The sequence below is a fragment of the Stegostoma tigrinum genome, chromosome 25 (genome assembly GCF_030684315.1).
Source record: "Stegostoma tigrinum isolate sSteTig4 chromosome 25, sSteTig4.hap1, whole genome shotgun sequence".
Lineage (NCBI taxonomy): Eukaryota > Metazoa > Chordata > Chondrichthyes > Orectolobiformes > Stegostomatidae > Stegostoma > Stegostoma tigrinum.
Window position 1 is genome coordinate 3,041,428 of NC_081378.1, and position 18,901 is coordinate 3,060,328.

The 18,901-nt window shown below is 40.4% G+C and overlaps 1 protein-coding gene across 2 annotated transcripts in view; it reads right to left on the bottom strand.

Annotated features, from left to right (window-relative positions):
* Window positions 1-18,901, bottom strand: part of elapor2b (endosome-lysosome associated apoptosis and autophagy regulator family member 2b) — a 117,195-nt gene that overhangs the window by 63,645 nt on the left and 34,649 nt on the right. For both annotated transcript variants that reach the window (XM_059654817.1, XM_048554024.2), the window contains exons 2-4: window positions 5,866-5,986; window positions 2,150-2,342; window positions 753-900 (exon numbers count right to left, since the gene is read on the bottom strand). In XM_059654817.1, the coding sequence (XP_059510800.1) occupies window positions 753-900; window positions 2,150-2,342; window positions 5,866-5,986 (462 nt within the window). The remainder of the gene's footprint in view (window positions 1-752; window positions 901-2,149; window positions 2,343-5,865; window positions 5,987-18,901) is intronic.

The window sequence follows — 18,901 nt, forward strand, 5'->3', positions numbered from 1 at the left end:
ATGAAATCTTATCCCAGTGATACCTTCCTGAGAGCACTTTTCATTGTCTAATTATGTCAGCTTGTCCAGTTTTGACAGTTATAATCCTGAAGAAGTTACAAAATACAAATCGATACTCCACTGCCTTCATACTTTCTTTTCTAATTATTTAAGGAACAAATGATATCACTTGGCTCCTCATTACATAGAATTAAAGTATGCCCAACATTAAAATGTTAACAACTTAATGAAGGCAATTTAAAAAGACTGAAATGGTCATTGTTTTTAAAAAAAATTCATTTTTACAATAGTTGAACATAGAAATTATGGCAGTTGGGCCAAATTACACAGCATTAGATTCAGCTTAGCTCAGTGAGAGTCCTCAGATACACAGTAGTTTCAAGCCCTATTCCAGGTGATACTTCTGTATGTTGTGAAAGGTGCCAACATTCAGCTGAGACACAGAAGCTGATGACTAAGTCTGTTCATAAACCAGGACACTGCAGTTCCCTGTGTCCTCTCCATCATTTACTATTAGCAAAACCAATTAACTGGCATCGCTATTATGCGTGTAATCTTGGTATGGACAACAACCTGCTTCTGTTTTCAAAAACTATACCTCAAAATTATCCATGAATAGTGATGTCCTTAGGTTCATTTTGCGCACAACAAAGGCACAATTTAAATTCAACATCTTTCTTTATCTCAAAGAATGTTGGTCCAATGCTAATTCACATTAACTCGTGAGAAATATTTAATTGAACTGCACTTACAAAAAATTCAAAGAAGATAGAGTTATCCAGATATTGATAATCAAATGTAACACTTCCTGATTTCTTCAGGTGTACTGAATAGATGAGGGAAACTGTGCAATCATCTCTGTTTGAAGCAATGTAACTTCCTTGGGGAATCCAGGAGGATCTGTAAAATCACAGGTTAATTGCGAGTAAAATTATTCCAAATGATGAAAGAAATAAAAGTCAGATCTTGCTTTTTTTTAGAAAGTTTCATTGAAACAACAATGAGGTGAGTACGCATTTTTCTTTCATGAGAGGCTTTTTCATTAGGGACATCAGCGTTCCTCCTCCTCTAACGCTGCCTGGCCTGTGGTGTTCCTCCAGCTCCACGCTGTACTGTCTCAATTTCCAGCAGCGGCAGTTCTTACAATCTCTTCTTTAGAAACGGCGCTGCGTACTTTCTCCTTAGCTTATTTGCAATGGCAAATTGTAAATACTGGACAGAGTGCTGGTTTCCAGCATGTTGGATCCTCAAACTCAGCAACAGCAAACTTAAATTACTCAATAAGGCCAGCAATTGCACTCATTTGGTGAGTGATCTGCAATATCATTCGGAGGTCTGCATTCTAACCTCACGCGTGTCAATTTCAAAATACAACAAACCACATTCTAGTTCCTTTCTTGCAGACTGGAAGCTGTGATTTTTGGGATGTATTTGAGGGATTTAAAGTGCTAGATATTGAATATACTGCCCACTAATCATTCACAAGTGTGTCCGTCAATTCTGAATTTCTTTTGCAGTACATGATTGTAGTATGGCCACATCCATTAACTGGATTTCACAACACAACGATTGTAGAAGAAGGTGGGGAGATAGTGGCGTGGCTGTAATGTCAAATCTCTCCACAGTAGCGTCTGGAATTGAAATTCAACTAATAACTTTGGAACGTAGGGCTAATCCAAACATAGTGGCCACAGCCAGGGACAGAATTCACATAGTGCTTCTCCCAACCCCATGCCCTGACCACAATGCAATTACCCACTGGAGCACTGGGCCCTGATGTCTCCACCGCACTAGCATCACCCCTCCCCCCCCCCGCCCCCCCCCGCCCCACCAAACGCCCTCTTCACCCCAAGTCCTGATTGTGACCATGACAGCTACTAATTGGAGTAAAAGCTCACACGATTCAGGAATGGAAGAAAATATGCTGTTCTCATCTCACCTACATGATTCCAGAGCCACAGTGATGTGGCTGACTCAGACCATATAGAACCAACATTCTGAGAAAGGGCCACACAACCTGTAACATTGACTCTGATTTCTCCCATGGATGCTGCCAGACCTGCTGAGCTTTTCCAGAAATTTTTGCTTGGCTTGTATAAGCTTTCAGCATAGACAGCATGGAACAATAATCTGTTGCTGGTTTACTTACGAGTCACAATTATTACTGCCGGTACTACTCTTTCCCATATCGTCTACAAATGTCGCTACTGTTGAAAATCCAAGTGGCATAGTATCCCAGTCATCAAATCGAATGCCACTTCCCAGGGAGTAACTCCCTGCTGCACATTTACTGCAGTTCTGATTTTGTAGTTCCAGAAACTCCCCTGATCCACAAGAAAAGGCTGGAAAACAGAAAAAATTAAGGCATGATTGCAGGTCACACAGATTGCAGTCTGTTTTTTGGTTCAATAGGAGATGTTCAAATCCCCAAGTTGGAAAGTGGGTTCACTCCTGAGACACTTAATGTACTTTTACATAATAGTTTTACAGCACAAAAAAGGCCTTTCAGCCCACTGTCAAATCTACTAGACGTCTTTTAAAATGGCACTAATAGAGTTGATAAGGGCAAGCCGGTGAATGTGGTTTACTTGGACTTTCAGAATGCTTTTGCTAAAAGTCCCACAAAAGAGAGTGGCATATAAAATTAAAGGGATTAAGGGTAGTCTACTGACAGACCGAGAGCTGATTAGCAAACAGGAAACAGCAAGTAAGAAGAAATGGGTCTTTTTTGAAGAGGCAGGCAGAGACTTGTTGGGGACTACAGAGATGATGCTCAGATGCTGGCTATTGACAATATTTATTAATGATTTAGATGTGTGAACTTATATTTCCATGTTTGCTGACAACAGAAAGTTGGACAGGAATGTGAACTGTGAAGAGGATGTAGAGATGTTGCAATGTGACTTAGACAAGTTAAGTGAATGGGAAAATGCAAGGCACATGAAATATAACGTGGATAAATATGTGCTTATCCCACTTCAGGAGCTAAACCAGGAAGGAAGATTATTATTTAAGTGGCAATAGGCTGGGAAGGGTGAAGGGACAATGAGACCTGGGTGCCCTTGTACACCAGGTTTAGAAAGTAAGCGCACAGGTGCTGCAGGTCTCAAAGAAGGGAAGTGGTTTGTTGGCCTTCATGGGGAGAGGATTAGAGTACAGGAGCAGGGATGCGTTGCTGCAATTGTACAATTGGTGAGGCCACATCTGGAATATAACATGTAGTTTTGGTTTCCTTATCTGAGGAAGGGTGTTCTGGTTATGGGGGGAGCACAACAGAGGTTTACCAGACTGATGGCATAGCAGGATTGACTCAGTTCTCTGCCACAGCAAGTTGCTGAGGCCACAACTTTGATTGTTTGAAAAAAGTTAGATATACCTCTTGAGTCAAAGTGGATCAAAGGGTATGGGGGAGAAAGCAGGAACAGGGAAGTGAGTTGGATGATCAGCCACCATCATATTGAATGGCTCAGAGAGCTCAAAAGGGTCGAATAGCCTCTTCCTGTTTCTATTTTATATATTTCCATATTTCTCCTCATGGCGAGAGGAAAATCTACAACTTATTGTGCTAACTCTGCCCTTTGACAGATATTACCAACCCTGTTGATGACTTCTGGAATGTTCTGTTTGACAAGGCAGCCATGAACAACCATTAACAAATTCAGTGCTCAGTTTTCCAGTAGGTGGTTTAACTACAACAATGTCAATTCCAACATCCATTAATCTGGGAATAAATCAATCTGACACTAACATCATTAAGCCTGACAGGGGCAGATTCACGAAAGATGTATTCTGACCATTGGATCTTAGTTACAACTCGCTGTTTCTCTATACCTATAAATGTTAGAAATGTATTTTTAATATCTAGAATAGTGATTAACAGATTAAAGCAAAATATATTCCCTACCAAATGGAATAATTTTCAATGTTATTTGAGTGCCAGGGTCTGCTTCCTGCTCTATTATATCCAATCAACATCTAACAAAGGAAGGAGTACATACAATTCTGGTTTTCCATAAGAAGAATATTATTAAATTTGAGGGTGCACAGAAGATTTACCAAGATGTTGACAGGATTGGAGGGTTTGAGTTATAGGGGGAGGGTGAATAGGTTGGAACTTTTTTTGCCCTGGAACATCCAGGGCTGAGCCGTGACCTTAGAGAGGTTTACAAAATCATGAGGTACATGGATGGGGTAAACAGCCAAGGTCCTTACCCCAGGGTAGGGGAGTCCAAAACTAGGGGGCATAGGGTTTAGATCAGAGAGGAAAGATTTAAAAAGGATCTGAGGGGTAACGTTTTCACAGAGGGTGGTGTATGGGATGAGCTGCCAGGGGAAGTGGTGGAGGCTGGTTCAATTACAACATTTAAAAGGCATCTGGATGATACATGAATAGGAGGGATTTAGAGGGATATGGGCCAAATGCTGGCAGATGGGACTAAGTCAGATTGGGACATCTGGTCACCTTGGGCAAATTGGGCCAAAGGGTCTGTTTCCATGCTGTACAATTCTGACTCTATGAGTACAGACTGGTTTCATGTCATTTCCAAGTATTGTCAGAGATTATCATTTCTTATCATCAAATCTATCATTTTTGGTCTGCTTGTCCTGCAATATTGCACTTCCACTGTGTTACTGTCTAAACCAACGGCATGTCAATATTAGTCTGTAGCATCAATTTTCTGAATCCAATTGCTTCATTTTTAAAGTACCAAACACAGCAGACACTGGAAATCAGAAATGCAAACAGAAAATGCTGGAAATACTCAGCAGACCTGGCAGCATCTGTGGACAAAATTCACAATTGACCTGACTGACTGTTCATAAGAATTTGTGGTTAGATGCTGGTTTTCACTCACAGAAAAGGATGGTTTCTGGGGTAAGACGCTGTAGGGTCTTCAGCTTTGAGGAAACCATTCCAATATCACAAACAGAAACAGAAAACACTGGATAAATTCAGCTGGTCCGGCAACGTCCATACAGAGAAAAACAGAGTTAATGTTTCGAGTCCAGTGACCTTCTGTCAGAACTCACTGGATAAAAGACATTAATTCTGTTTCTTTCTCCACAGATGCTGCCAGACCGGAGTTTCTCCAGTAATTTCTAATTTTATTCAGATTACCAGCACTTCCAGTTTTTTTTCTTTAAAACTCAATATCACAAAGTCAACGAATGCAATTTAAATTTCCCTAGAGTGAAGAGATTTGAACATGTGCCTTCAGGTGATTAGCACAGGCTTGGATTTACTAGTCCAGCATCATAACCATGATGCTACTGTGCCCTCTATTTAGAATAACCTGAGAATGGGTTAGCTCAGTTGACTGAATGGCTGCGTTGCAATGCAGGTGTGATAACAATAGTAAAGATTCAAGCCTCTTACCACCTGAGGTCACCATGATGGCCCTGCCTTCTCAAAGTCATACAGCACAGAAGTAGGCCCTTCAGCCCAGTTCATCTATTTCAACCAGGTTTCCTAAACTGAACGAGGCTCATTTTCCTGCATTTGGCCCATATCTGTCTAAACCTTTCCTATCCATGTACCTGTTCAGACGTCTCAGCCTTGTCCCTAGCTGAGGCACAGTGACCTTCATATTAAACCCACCATCAGTCATCTCTCCCTCTCTCTGATGGAAGAGCATTCTGTGGCCCCCTGGGACTATGTCAACTTTCATTTCACAAATTCATAATCTACAATCTGAAAATTGCTTTGGTTTTTAAAAATGCACTTTATTTCCAAAATTTGCAAATTTTGGTAATAAAATGCATTTTTGACTACAGAAATAGCAGCAGTTAATGGGGTACTGTACACGATGAAATTGTTTAAATACTTTGATTTTAAGCTAATGAGCAGTTTAAACAGCAACTTACAGCATTCTCTGCCTTTGATTGGCTCAGGTAATCCAGTGCACATCCCTGGAGATTTAGGAATGGCAACTCTCCACCGGGACCCAGTGTTATCGCATTCCGTGTACTCATAGTGATAATCATTCTGTATATTAAAAATACAACAGGAACGTCTGTTACATTAGAGAAAGGAATTGATCTGGGACAGTACAACACCTGCCAAACATAAACTGGGGGGTAGGGATAGCACCTTCCAAATCTCAGACATAATTATCTTCACACTGCCATGTGTTCACACAGTTATGCCATTTCTATACAATGAAGATTCAAGGGAGTCAGATAGAAAACATCGAAAGGTTGATTCTGACAATTTAATCACCCTGTGTGAAGGAAACAGGCAACATTTATTCCTCAACCATTGATGTGATAGACTGTCCAGCCATTCTCCTTCTCTCCTTGCTGTTTGGGAGTGCTTACCATGCACAACACAGCTACAAAGCTTCTCCACAGCAGAATAGACTCTGTACTTCTATCAACTGTACAGGACGTTTGGGCTACTGAGCCCGAGAAGACACATCAATACAACAAAAACAGAAGTTGCAGGAATAGCTCAGTAAGTCTGGCAGCATCTGTGAAGAGAAATCAGAGCTAACTGAGTCCAGTCACTTTTCCTCAGAATGGTTCTGAAGAAGGATCACCAGACCCGAAACATTAACACTGATTTTTCTTCACAGATTCTGCCAGGCCTGCTGAAATTTCGAAGCAACTTGATTTTGTTCCTGACTTACAGCATCTGCATATCTTTCAGTTTTTACATGAAAAGAAGACTTTTCTTCTCATAATCTGGTATTAGTGCTGTGTTTTTTATCATCTACTATATTTCGCCTGTGCTAAGCTACTTCAAACACAAAATTACACAGTGTACAATTTAGTTGAGCACGAGTGCTTTATTGGGATTTGAAATATACCAAATGTCCACATGTCAAACCAGAGGAAACCAAGGAATAAGATAAAAAGCATGATCAAACAGGAGGGTTTTCAGGAAGTTATTTTGAGGAGGACTGCAAGGGAGAGACTTCGGGAGGAACATATTGAAACGGGTAGTTGAATGAGGTTGCTGTTATTTGTCATTTTAATTTACCAGCCCACGCTTACGTCCATATTGTGTGCTGAATGCAATGTTCCAGTGAAGTTCAAGATAAGCTCAAGGAACAGAACCATCTTACAATTCAGGACTTCACAGCCTCCAAGCCTCATCATGGAGTTCAACTGTTTCAAACTATGACTTCTGTGTTCCATTCGAATTGGTTTTTTTGCCACGTGCGAGTCTCAATTTTGTTTCTCATGTTTTTGTTTTTGGACAAAGCTGCTCACTAACACGCACTTCGGATTAGTACTTAGTTCCTTTATTACAATCATTATCACTCCCTCTGCCTTCTCTTCCAAGACATCTTTGTCAGTTCATCTCTCCCACCCTCTACCCTATCCTAGACCCACCCCACCCCCCGCTTTCTATTCTTCAATTCTGAAGAAGTTATGCTTCACTCAAAACATTAACTCTGGCCAGACCTGCTGAGTACTTACAGCATGTTGTGTTATTAAGGAGAAAAGTAAGACAGTCATATTTATAGATAGGAGAGGAACTTCTGACAATTTTGGAAGAACTGTTGGACAGATAAAGATAGGCAAATTACAGGAGAAGAATTAAGTAGGCATCGTGACAAAAATGTATATGAATTTGTTTGCTGCTACCTTGGTAAATTTTATTCTCATGGTAATGAGTCCTCTTTCATCAAACTGTGTTGATAAACTACTTCATCACTATCACAATCTTAAAAGTTTAAATTCCATACCTTAAACTATCAAACTTCCTTCAAAACCTTACATTTCCCAGGCTGAGAATTTTTGTTTACTTAGAACAGGAGTAGGTCAATCAACCCCTCAAACCATTCAATGACATCACGGCTGATCTGCATCCTAACACCTGATAACGGTTTTGGCCTACATTCCTTAATATCTCTGCTTAACAAAAAAATTATTACGCTCAGATTTAAAATTAACAACTAATCCAGCACCCACTGCTGTTTGTGGAAGACAGTTCCAAACCTCTACTACCCTTTGCCTGTCAAAGTGCTTCCTAACATCTCTCCTGAATGGCCTGGCCCTAATTCTCAGTCGTTGTCCCGACTTGTAGAATCCCAACCAGTGAGATTAGTTTATTCTCATTTACCCCGTGTTTTCCTATTAATATCTTGAAGACTTTGATCAAATCACCCCTTGACCTTCTAAATTCTAGACAAAACAAGTCAAGTTTGTATGATCTCTTTTCATAATCCCTGGAGTCCAGGTACATTCTTATAAACCTACACTGTGATCCCTCCAAGGCCAATCTATCCTTCCTAAGGTGTGGTGGACAGATCTAATCAAAAGTTCTCCCAGTGAGGTCTAACCAGGGTTTTGTACAACTGCAGCATTACTTCTGCTTCCTTATATTCCAGTCCTCTCGATGTAGAGGCCAGTATTCCATTAGCTTTCTTGATTATTTTCTGTACCTGTTCATGACATTTTAAAGATCTATGAACGAGAATTGCCAAGTGTCTTTGGATATTCACCGTATTTTACTTCATACCATCTACAGGGTACTACAATCTATCCTTTCTTGGACTAAAATGGATAGCCTCACATTTGCTTGCAGTGAACTCCACCTGTCACAGTGTTGGCCATTCACTTAGCATAAAATTACAAAGGAATTATCGATCGTCTATCTGCTGCCCTCTCTCAAAATAATGGTTTGCTTTCCATGATCAGGTGACCAGATTCCTGATGGGATCTGACACTAATGTTGATTGCAGCAATACAACCTCTGGATATATGATTCACTCTCAATAAGCCACATTGAAATTCTTTCTCGCACACCTTAATTAAATCTCACAGACAAGCAATGAGTTATTACCTACCTTTAACAATAACAAATTAACTTTAACACAGCAAATCAATCCCAAGGCACTTTACAGGAGTATTCTGTAATAAAATATGTCACTAAAGGCCAGAAGATTTTGGCAAACTCAGACCATAAGTTGAGCTACCATATGCACTAGCCAAAGAGACAAGGCCACAGATGACGGAACGTAGTACTTCCGGCTATCGTTGAAAAGCTCCATGGTGTACAGTAGTTATTAGAGTCGAATAAGGGAGCCAGGCTGTGGTGGTCCCAGATCTGATCACATATCCCACAGAAAGTGATCACCCAGCCCCGACACAAACTTCAGATATTCGTGGGCGGGGTCAAAGGAGCAACAGCCACTGAGATACAGTAAACAAATGCCCTCAAAAGGAGAAAACAAAAAAAGAGAGAGTTATAGGAAGCGCCGTAAATATGTGCATATTTCATTTTAAAACTATTAAGCATTGTCGCACAGAAGAACGATGAGAGGTTCTTGACAGGTTTTCATTCTTTTAATAACCCAATGGCTCCTTTGTTTATTAAGGCACTGCCTAGAATAACACTTCACTAATAAATCTGAGCAAACTTGGTGATAAGGAGTTCACCGACAGGATTTGTTTTCATTTTATCCCAGCCCCTCCCTCTTCCTAGAACCATTTGGCTCTAATTCTGCTAAACAGGAATCCAACACAGGATACTAAACACCAACAACCAGCACAAGGGACGACAAATTCGGAAGGATCGGAAAGGCAGTCCAAACAAATAATTTTCTTCCCAAGATAAAGTACAGAAATTTGAAAGTCATCCAAGAATAGGTGGTGAGAGCACACGTTACATGTTACAGGTTGAGCACCTCATCCTCAACAGGTGGAAAATGCTAAGATATTTCAAATGTTGTAGTCAGCAAGCAGGAGAAGTCTTCATTTCATTCTGTCACTCCCAGAAATATCAATCTGATATCAACCCTGACCCAACAGGGGCCCGGAGAAACTGACAGGCGGACCCTCGACCAGCCTGATATCAACACTGACCCAACAGGGGCCCAGAGAAACTGACAGGCTGAACCTCGATAAAACTAAGAATACTTTTTTAGAAAAGCTAATTATATACTCATCTAAATATTGTTCCTCCCCACACATAAGGCCAAAGAAAATTAGTTAGGCCATCAAGCATCATATTCTGTAGCTTCCTGAAAGATGCGTTGGCGTACTTGTTTGGAAGGAGAGGCACTTTCAAGATTACAAGCGTATCTGTTTCCTTCAGTTAAAAATCACTTAGCTTGGAAGTGTTCCAAAATTTACACACAGGGTTCTCTTTGGCTGCAAATCAAGGATAAAGTTCATATCTGCCTATGTTGTCTACTCAGCAAATTAAGACTTAAGACATTATCTTAAAACGTAACTCAACGTAAATGTTGTTTCTGGAAAATTATTACCTAAAATCATCAAGAATTTCTTTCAGGATACTGGGAAATGGAGAAATACTCAAGCAGCCATTCATTTGATGAATAACATTCACTGAGTGGAGTGCTTTGATGTTGCCATGTCACCAATACCATCATCACTCAGGCCACCATATCTAGCTAAACTGTTATCAATCCCTGAAATCTATTTGGCCTCATTTGAGCTTCCTATTTATATACTGCACTGCACCGCAATGATCGACTTCACCTCTAGATTTTAACACATTGCTGCCTCTACCTCACTCAGCCTGCTGTTGAATCCATGGTCCAATCAACTCTAGAACTGACAACTGCAGAGTAGTCAGCACCATACACAATTCCTCAACAAATTACACAATCCATGCCCATACACAGTAAGACTAGACAATAATCAGGCTTTTGGCTGAAACAGCAAGTCAGATGCTAGAAACTCTGAGCTAATTCACCTCCTGACTCCCAAAGTCTTTCCACTATCTACAAGGCACAAGTCAGGAGTGTGATGGAAAACTCCCCACTTGCCTGGATGGCTGCAGCCCCAACAACACTCATGAAGCTTGACACCATCCAGGATAAGACAGATTGATTGACACCACATCCACAAACATCCACTTCCTCTACTACCGACACTCAGTAGCAGCAACGTGTACTATCTATAGGATGTACTTAAGCAACTCACCAAAGCTCCTTAGACAACTCCTTCTATTTTGATGACCACTTCCATCTAGAAGGACAATGACTGCAGATATATAGGAACACCACATCCACTTGCAATTTAAGCCTCCAAAGCCACTCACAATCCAGATGTGGAGATGTATTGCCATTCCATTGGTGTTACTGAGTTAGTATCACTGAGTTAAAATCCTGAAACTCTGTCTCCTAACAACAAGTTTGTGTCTACACCATATGATTTCCAGCGGTTCAAGGCAGCAGCTTCTCGGCAGCAACTAGGGATGAGAAATGAATTTTCACAGCCATAATTCAAACAATAAATAAAACTTCAAAAATTGTCTTCTCATTCTTCTATCTCAAACACTTCAAACTCTGCTCCACACATCCTACTCTGTGCCATGCTCGTCACCTCTCACTGTGGTATATATTGGTACAAAGAGGTTTCCAGTCTTTTTTAAATCACAAGTTAAAATTCTCATCCATGTAGGTTATAATTTCCCAAAGCCAAATAACCACCACCAACACACTCCCATCTAATCTCTCTTGGTTCACTGTTGGACTGATTCTGACTGCTTCACCCCTCCCTTTACTTCCCCACTGATAGCTATTAAAAAGAGTCAAGACCCCACGATCTAGGATTCTCTTCTCAAAGCCCTACATCTTTCCATTTCACATTTAAGGACTCCTTAAGAACCAGCTCTTCAAACAAGCTTTCAGTCATCTATAATATCTTCTTCATATTGGAATCTATTTTATTTTACAGAATTCCACATGGAGGCTCATTGATGCTAAAGGTACAGCACATGAGAAATTGTTGTAATTGCTCCTTTGAACGTTAATGTTCAGCTTCAGCCGTTTTAATCCAAACATTTTATTCATCGCAGTTGGATCAGGGCACAGATGAATAAACAAAATCTTCAAGATTTGACTCCAAGCTCTTGGGCATCTACTTGATCTCTCACATACAGAATTCACACGTCCCATTCAACAGTTTGATCCTCAACTCTTAAATTCAGCATCAAACTGATACTCAAGCCCGTAACAAAACACAAGAAAGGTCAGTGTGATAAAACCATGGAGGTTTATGATGTTTTTGTTTAGATCAATTATTGCTTATTTAGGGCAACAAACAGGGAACTTTGCTTTGCACCTTGCCAGTGCTACGTAGTGTTTGATCAAGTTAATTGGTACTAAAAGGGTACTACAGCATTGGTTCACTTCCCACACCGGCTGATTTTACCAAATAAGAATCTCCTTCTCAACTTCTCCCCTGACCCGAGGTGTAGTGACCCTCAGGTTAAACCAACAACAGTTGTCTCTCTCCAATGAGAGAGTAACCCATGGTCTGGTCAGACAATGGCAAACTCAACTTTCATTATTTTAAGGTTTGAGCTGTAGGAAAAGTCTGAATAGGCTGTGACTATTTCCCCTGGAGCATCCGACACTTAGGGGTAACCCTATAAAGATTTATAAATCATGAGGAGCATGGATAGGGTGAATAGCCAAGGTCTTTTCACCCAGGGTGGGGGAGTCCAAAACGAAGGTCAAGGTGAAAAGGGAGAGGAGAAGGGTTTAAAAAGCAGCTAAGGAGCAATGTTTTCAAATGGGGGTGTGTTGTGTGTGTGTGGAATGAGCTTCCAGAGGAAGTCGGGGAGGCTGGTACAATGACAACATTCAAGAGGCCAGGTGGCTTTTTGAATAGGGAGGGTTTAGAGGGATACGGACCAAATGCTAGAAAATGGGGCTCGATTAACTTAGGATATTTCGTTGGCATGGAAGAGCTGGACTGAAGGGTCTGTTTCTATGCTGTATAACTCTAGACTCGGACGGTCTTTCCAACACTGACATCAACTGGCTCAACCATTAAAGTAACCAGGGAAAAAGAAGACTTTAAAACTATCAAGGCAAGAGTACTAAGTTTTTAAAAGGCGAGAAGTTATTGGTACTAACACCTATATTTGTTTTAAATCTTTTGTTTAGCTGTCATATCGTGAGGGGCCTGTCTTGTATGTGCTAATAATTCACAGGGCAACAAACCAAATTGATATCAGATGGAATTAGCAAAGTAATGGTATTTATTGACGATCTTGCTTGAGCTTTGTACATTTAAATGGAGCTTAACTTCATGAAAAGTTGTTTCAGAGACAAGCCTGTATCAACTTGACTGCAACGTTCACATTTGGCAGCACAATTCACTCAGCTTTTCTTCATGCAGAAGCACTTTTCTCCAGGGAAAAAGAAATTATCTTTTAAATAGCTGGACCACATGATTGAAATCAGTTCACTTTCTACAATCACCCATTCACGCAAAGGAGGCAATGGCCAAGTGGTATTATCATTAGGCTATCAATCCAGGCAGCCAGGCAATGTTCTAGGTACACAGGTTCAAATCCTGCCATGATAGATGGTGGAATTTGAATTCAATGAAGAGTCCAATGATGACCGTGAAGCTGCTACTGTCGGGGAAAAAACCCATCCTTACCTAGTCTGGCACTACCAGTGATCCAGGCCCACAGTAATGCGATCGACTCATTATGGCCCACTGCAATACAGGATAGACAATAAATAAGCACTGGCCAAGTCAGAAACACCTACAGCCACTGAATGAATACAGAACAAACAACAGATGGTGAAACCTATCTCCGCATAATCTCAGAATAAGGGGCGCAGATTGAAAATTTCCTTCCTCTGGGAAGGATGTGAATCTGTGGAATTCTTAACCACATAGAGTTACCGAGGCTGGATCATTAAGTATACTCAAGGCTGACATAGATTTTTAATCAGTAAGAGTTACGGGGAAAAGACAAGAAAGTGGAGGTGAAGATTATTAGATCAGCCGTGATCTCACTGAATGGGAGAGCAATCTTGATGGGTTGAATGGCCTACTTCTGTGCCCACATCTACAGTCTTATTCAACAAACTGTGAACAGAAGCAAAATACTGCAGATCCTGGAAATCAAATAAAATCAGAAATCGTTGCAAGCACTCAGCAGGTCAGGCAGCAGAGTTCGATTGTGATGGCTTCCCTTTTTTTTATTCATTCACTGGATGGCTGGAGGGCTGACTCTGGCCAGGCAGCATTTATTGCCTGTCCCTAATTGCCCAGGAGCGCAGTTATCAGTCAATCACATTGCTGTGAGTCTGGAGTCACATGTAGGCCAGGCCAGGTAAGGATCAAAAGGAGAGATTGCTGAAAAAGCACAGCAGGTCTGACAGCATCTGTGAAGAGAAATCAGAGTTAACGTTTCAGATCCACTAACCCTTCCTGAGAACAGGTACAGGTAAGGATGGCAGTTTTCTTCCTTTAAAGGACATTAGTGAACCAGATGGGTTTTTCTGACAATCAACAATGGATTCACAGTCATTATTAGATACTTAATTCCAGATATTTATTGAATTTAAATTCCATTTTGACTCTTCACAGAAGCTAGCAGGTCCATTAAAATTACCGGCATTCTCTGTTTTATTTTACACAGTAAGCTGGCAATGACTTTTGGTGGCAACTAATAATCACAGGTAAATGTCACTAATGGACATGAAAGCTGTATGCAACAACTTAGCTACCTTCAGAGTTCCAATGGAAAGGCTGTTCCTCTCGCAATCCATCCTTTTAATCTTTATTTTCCTGCTACTTCTCTAAGAGCATTCTTAGGAACATAGAAACAGGAGTAGGCCATTCAGCCCCTCGAACCTATTCCACCATTCAATGAGATCATGGCTAATCTGTGGCCTAACTCCATATACCTACCTTTAGATCATATCCCTTAATTCCTTTGCTTAACAAGAAAATCTCGCAGATTTAAAATTAACAACTGACCTAGCATCCACCGCCATTTGTAGAAGACAGTTTCAAACATTTACTATTCTTCTCGGCATGAAACTAAACAATTGTATGGTGTTTAGTCAAATAGACATAACAAAAGTTGAAGTTATAAGCTACTGAAGGAAGTTGAAACCTTGACCTTTATCTAGCAACCCTAACTGTATCCAAATCACGTAGCTCCATTCCAATAAAACTTCACATCCTTTGCCAAGTTTTCATTGCTCCACAATTCGACTGAAAACAACCAAATTAGAGGAGAGAGATGAGGAATTTTAAGCACAGTCATATCCAACGTAATTACCATGATGTTTAACGTTGGTTAAAAGAAAGATTAGATTGGAATCTGGCCCTAACCTGCATCGATATAATGAGCATGACACGTTTCCACTGATTACATATGTTTGAGACTGTTTGAAAAGGCTCATTGTCAGGGAATATAGAGGTCTACAGCACAGAAAAAGGCCCATCATTCTGTGCCAGTTACAAGAAGCACCTAAATATTCTAATTTTTTAAAAATATGTCAAGGCACTAACGAATTTTTAATTTGATTTGATTTGGAGTCACATGTACCTAATTACAGTGAAGATGTTTATTTTGCAATCAGTACAGACAGATCCTAACAAACAAGGACAGATCATAGGGTGCTTAGACAGAGTTTTTGGAATCTAAGTGACAGATAATGGGAACTGCAGATGCTGGGGAATCCGAGATAATAAAGTGTGGAGCTCGATGAACACAGCAGGCCAAGCAGCATCTTAGGAGCACAAAAGCTGACGTTTTGGGCCTAGGCCCTTCATCAGAAAAAGTTTTCCTGATGAAGGTTCTAGGCCCGAAACGTCAGCTTTTGTGCTCTTAAGGTGCTGCTTAGCCTGCTGGTGTTCATCCAGCTCTACACTTGTTATTTTGGAATCTAAGTGCCTGGTTCAAATTGATTGGTTATATTCAAAATTTGTTAGAACATAAGACCATAAGAGCCAAGAGCAGGAGTAGGCCATCTGGCCCTTTGAGCCTGCTGCACCATTTAATAAGATCATGGCTGATCTTTTTATGGCCTCAGTTCCACTTACCCACTCTTTCACCATAACACTTAATTCCCTTACTATTCAAAAAATTACCTTTCTTAGCTTTAAAAACATTTAATGAGGAAGCCTCAACTACTTCAATGGGCAGGGAATTCCACAGATTCACAACCCTTTGGGTGAAGAAGTTCCTCTTCAAACCAGTCCTAAATCTAGTGCCCCTAATTTTGAGGCTATGCCCTCTTTCTCTTGTTTCACCCATCAGTGGAAACAATCCCCCTGTTTCCATCTTATCTATTCCTTCATAATTTTATATATTTCTGTAAGATCCCCCCCTCATTCTTCTACATTCGATTGAATATAATCCCAGCCTATTCAGTCTCTCATAAGCCAAATCTCTTAACTCTGGAATCAAACTAGTGAATCTCCTCTGTACCCACTCCAGTGCCAATACATCCTTTCTCAAGTAAGGACCAAAATTGTACACAGTACTCCAGGACAGAGATCGGGACCTGACCTGAAAGGTCAACTTTCCTGCTCCTGTAATGCTGCCTGGCCTGCCCTGTTCCTCCAGCTACTTACTTGTTGTGGCAGTACTCCAGGTGTGGGCTTGGTAAAACTGCTGGTTGGCTTGCTAACTGCATGACCTTTTAATACAAATATGTTTCAATTCTGGTGCTCTTTGCGCACTTGCAAACTTTCAAGCTGCTGCTCACAGACATCCATATTAAATCTTCAAGCATAGAAAAAGCACAACATCTTTTAAAGGGACTACACAATGCTTTCCCCTCTAGCATTTTACAAGCACCAAATTCCAACTTCCTGTCTCCCAATCCACAAGTACTCTACTCAACTTCACAATAAGGCACATGTCCTTCTTTTTTCCTGAAGTCAATGATCAGATCTTTAGTTTTGCTGACATTGACTGAGGGTGTTATCATGGTATCACGACACCAAGACCACGCTCTCCTTCCTGTATTCGGACTCATCATTGTTTGATACCTGGCCTACCATTGTGGTGTCAACAGCCAACTTGTAGATGGTGTTCCCTCGGAATTTGGCCAAACAGTATAGGAAGCACAGTAGGGGGCTGAGGACATATCCTTGGGGGCGGCAGTCTTGAGTTTTATCATGGAGGAGGTACAGTTGTCCATCTTCACTGATTACAGTTTGTTAGTCTGGAATTAGTCATTAGCAGACAAAGATTATCTGGGTAATGATAACCTGGTGGTGACCAGCAACCAGCAGCCATTCCCAGGAGACGATCTCATTGACCAAACAACTTAGACCCTTCATTATTGTAAATATCCTTCCATTATAAGGATTACTGTGATTATCATAACACTAAGACAAACCATGTGGAAGCTCAATGTTCTGCAGTACAGAACAGAAATTGAGTATTTTCATCAGCCTTTCACATTGCAGTATCAGACAATACAGCTGGCCACAAAAAAACAGAATAGCATATCACAATTTAGAATGAGAACCAGGTTAAGACTATCGACTCCTGAATTGATCCAAACCATCAGTTATTAATCAAATATCAGGCAAGGGTTTTTTAAGCAGTTTCTTGAACATGATTGACAAGTAGACCAGAAGTACATTCCTGTATATGTGCTTTGAATATTTGCCACGATGGAAATTCAATAACCTGCTTGACCAGTTTCTCTCCCTGGAGATATCATAACCAGTCTAAAAAGAGCTAAATTACCACAACAAACTGACACAAGCCAGAAACGCAACACCTATTTTCTGATTCAAAATGAAACACTAAAAACTTTCATTTAATAAAGACAGAAAGTGCTGGAGAAACTCAGAAGGTCTGGCAGCATCTGTGGAGAGAAAGTTAATGGTATGAGTCCAACATTTCTCCTCTTCAGAACTCAATTTATACACAACAGATACATTTATGACCTCAGGGTGACCCCATGTACTTTACAACCAATGAAAATCAATCACTGCTGCAGTGGTGGAAAATTAGCGACCACATTGCACACAGCAAGCCCCCAAAACCAGTAACAAAATAAATGATGAGATCATTGGTTCGCAATATTGTGAGAGCACTGAATGTTGACTAAGGTACTGTGAAAAATACTTTGCTCTCATGTCAGTGATGCAATGTAACTCCAAAGGGTTCTCATTTTAATATTCCATCCAAAAGACAGCTCCTTCAACACTACAGTGCTCCATCGGTAGTGCTCTGCAGCATTTGCCTGAATTAGGTGCTGAAGTTGGAGTGATGTTTGAATTGTCCAAATCAAAGGTTTGCCATGAGAGTATTCGAACAAGATTGACAAATAAAGAAGGAAGAAATACCTATTCAGCTTAATTTAACGTACTTAAGACCATAAGACACAGGAACAGGAGTAGATTACTTGGCCATTGGTTGATCTGATAATCTTCAGCTCCACACTTCTACCTTATTTCCCTAATGTTTGACTCACTTACTGATTAGAAATCTATCTCAGCTCTTAATATGCTTAAAGCCTCTTTTTATTCATTCTTAGGACAGTGGTATCACTGATAAGGCTGACTCTCCTGAGAAGCAGGTGATACACCGGGAGTCTCAGTAACCTTGGAATGTAGTTAGGTTAGGAGCTGCCACATTGTGAGAACAGAGTTACATATCAGCCAGATTAGAGAAATTCAGCAGATTTCCTTTGTGTATGGGGATCAGATATCTAGCTAGCTTTTTATGATAATTTGATAGCTTCACTTCCTCCCCTAATCAATACCATTTTATCCCAGATTGGTTTGTTTTAAACTGAATACAAATCCTCAAGCTATCACAATGGAATCTGCACACTCTCAATCACGAGTCTGGAAATACAAGATCACAGTGCAATATCCTTCAATTCAAATCTGAAAATGAATGTAGTGGCAAAAGTGTTATTTATTCTATATTTACTATTTTACAGGAATCCATATAAAAGCCTGTCCATCAATAGCCAACCAATAAATACATCTCCTATACGTCCAGCTATATCAATATTCACATGCTTTTTACGTCTTTCTCACACAATTAAAGCACATTTCCTTTGGCCTTGAGCAAGTGCCAATCAGAATGGCAAGAAATGCTTTGAACGTTTTAATACAGTTTTCAAATTGGAAACGATGCCGTGCATGTTAATTCCACATCTTAGTACATTACATGGCAAAACAT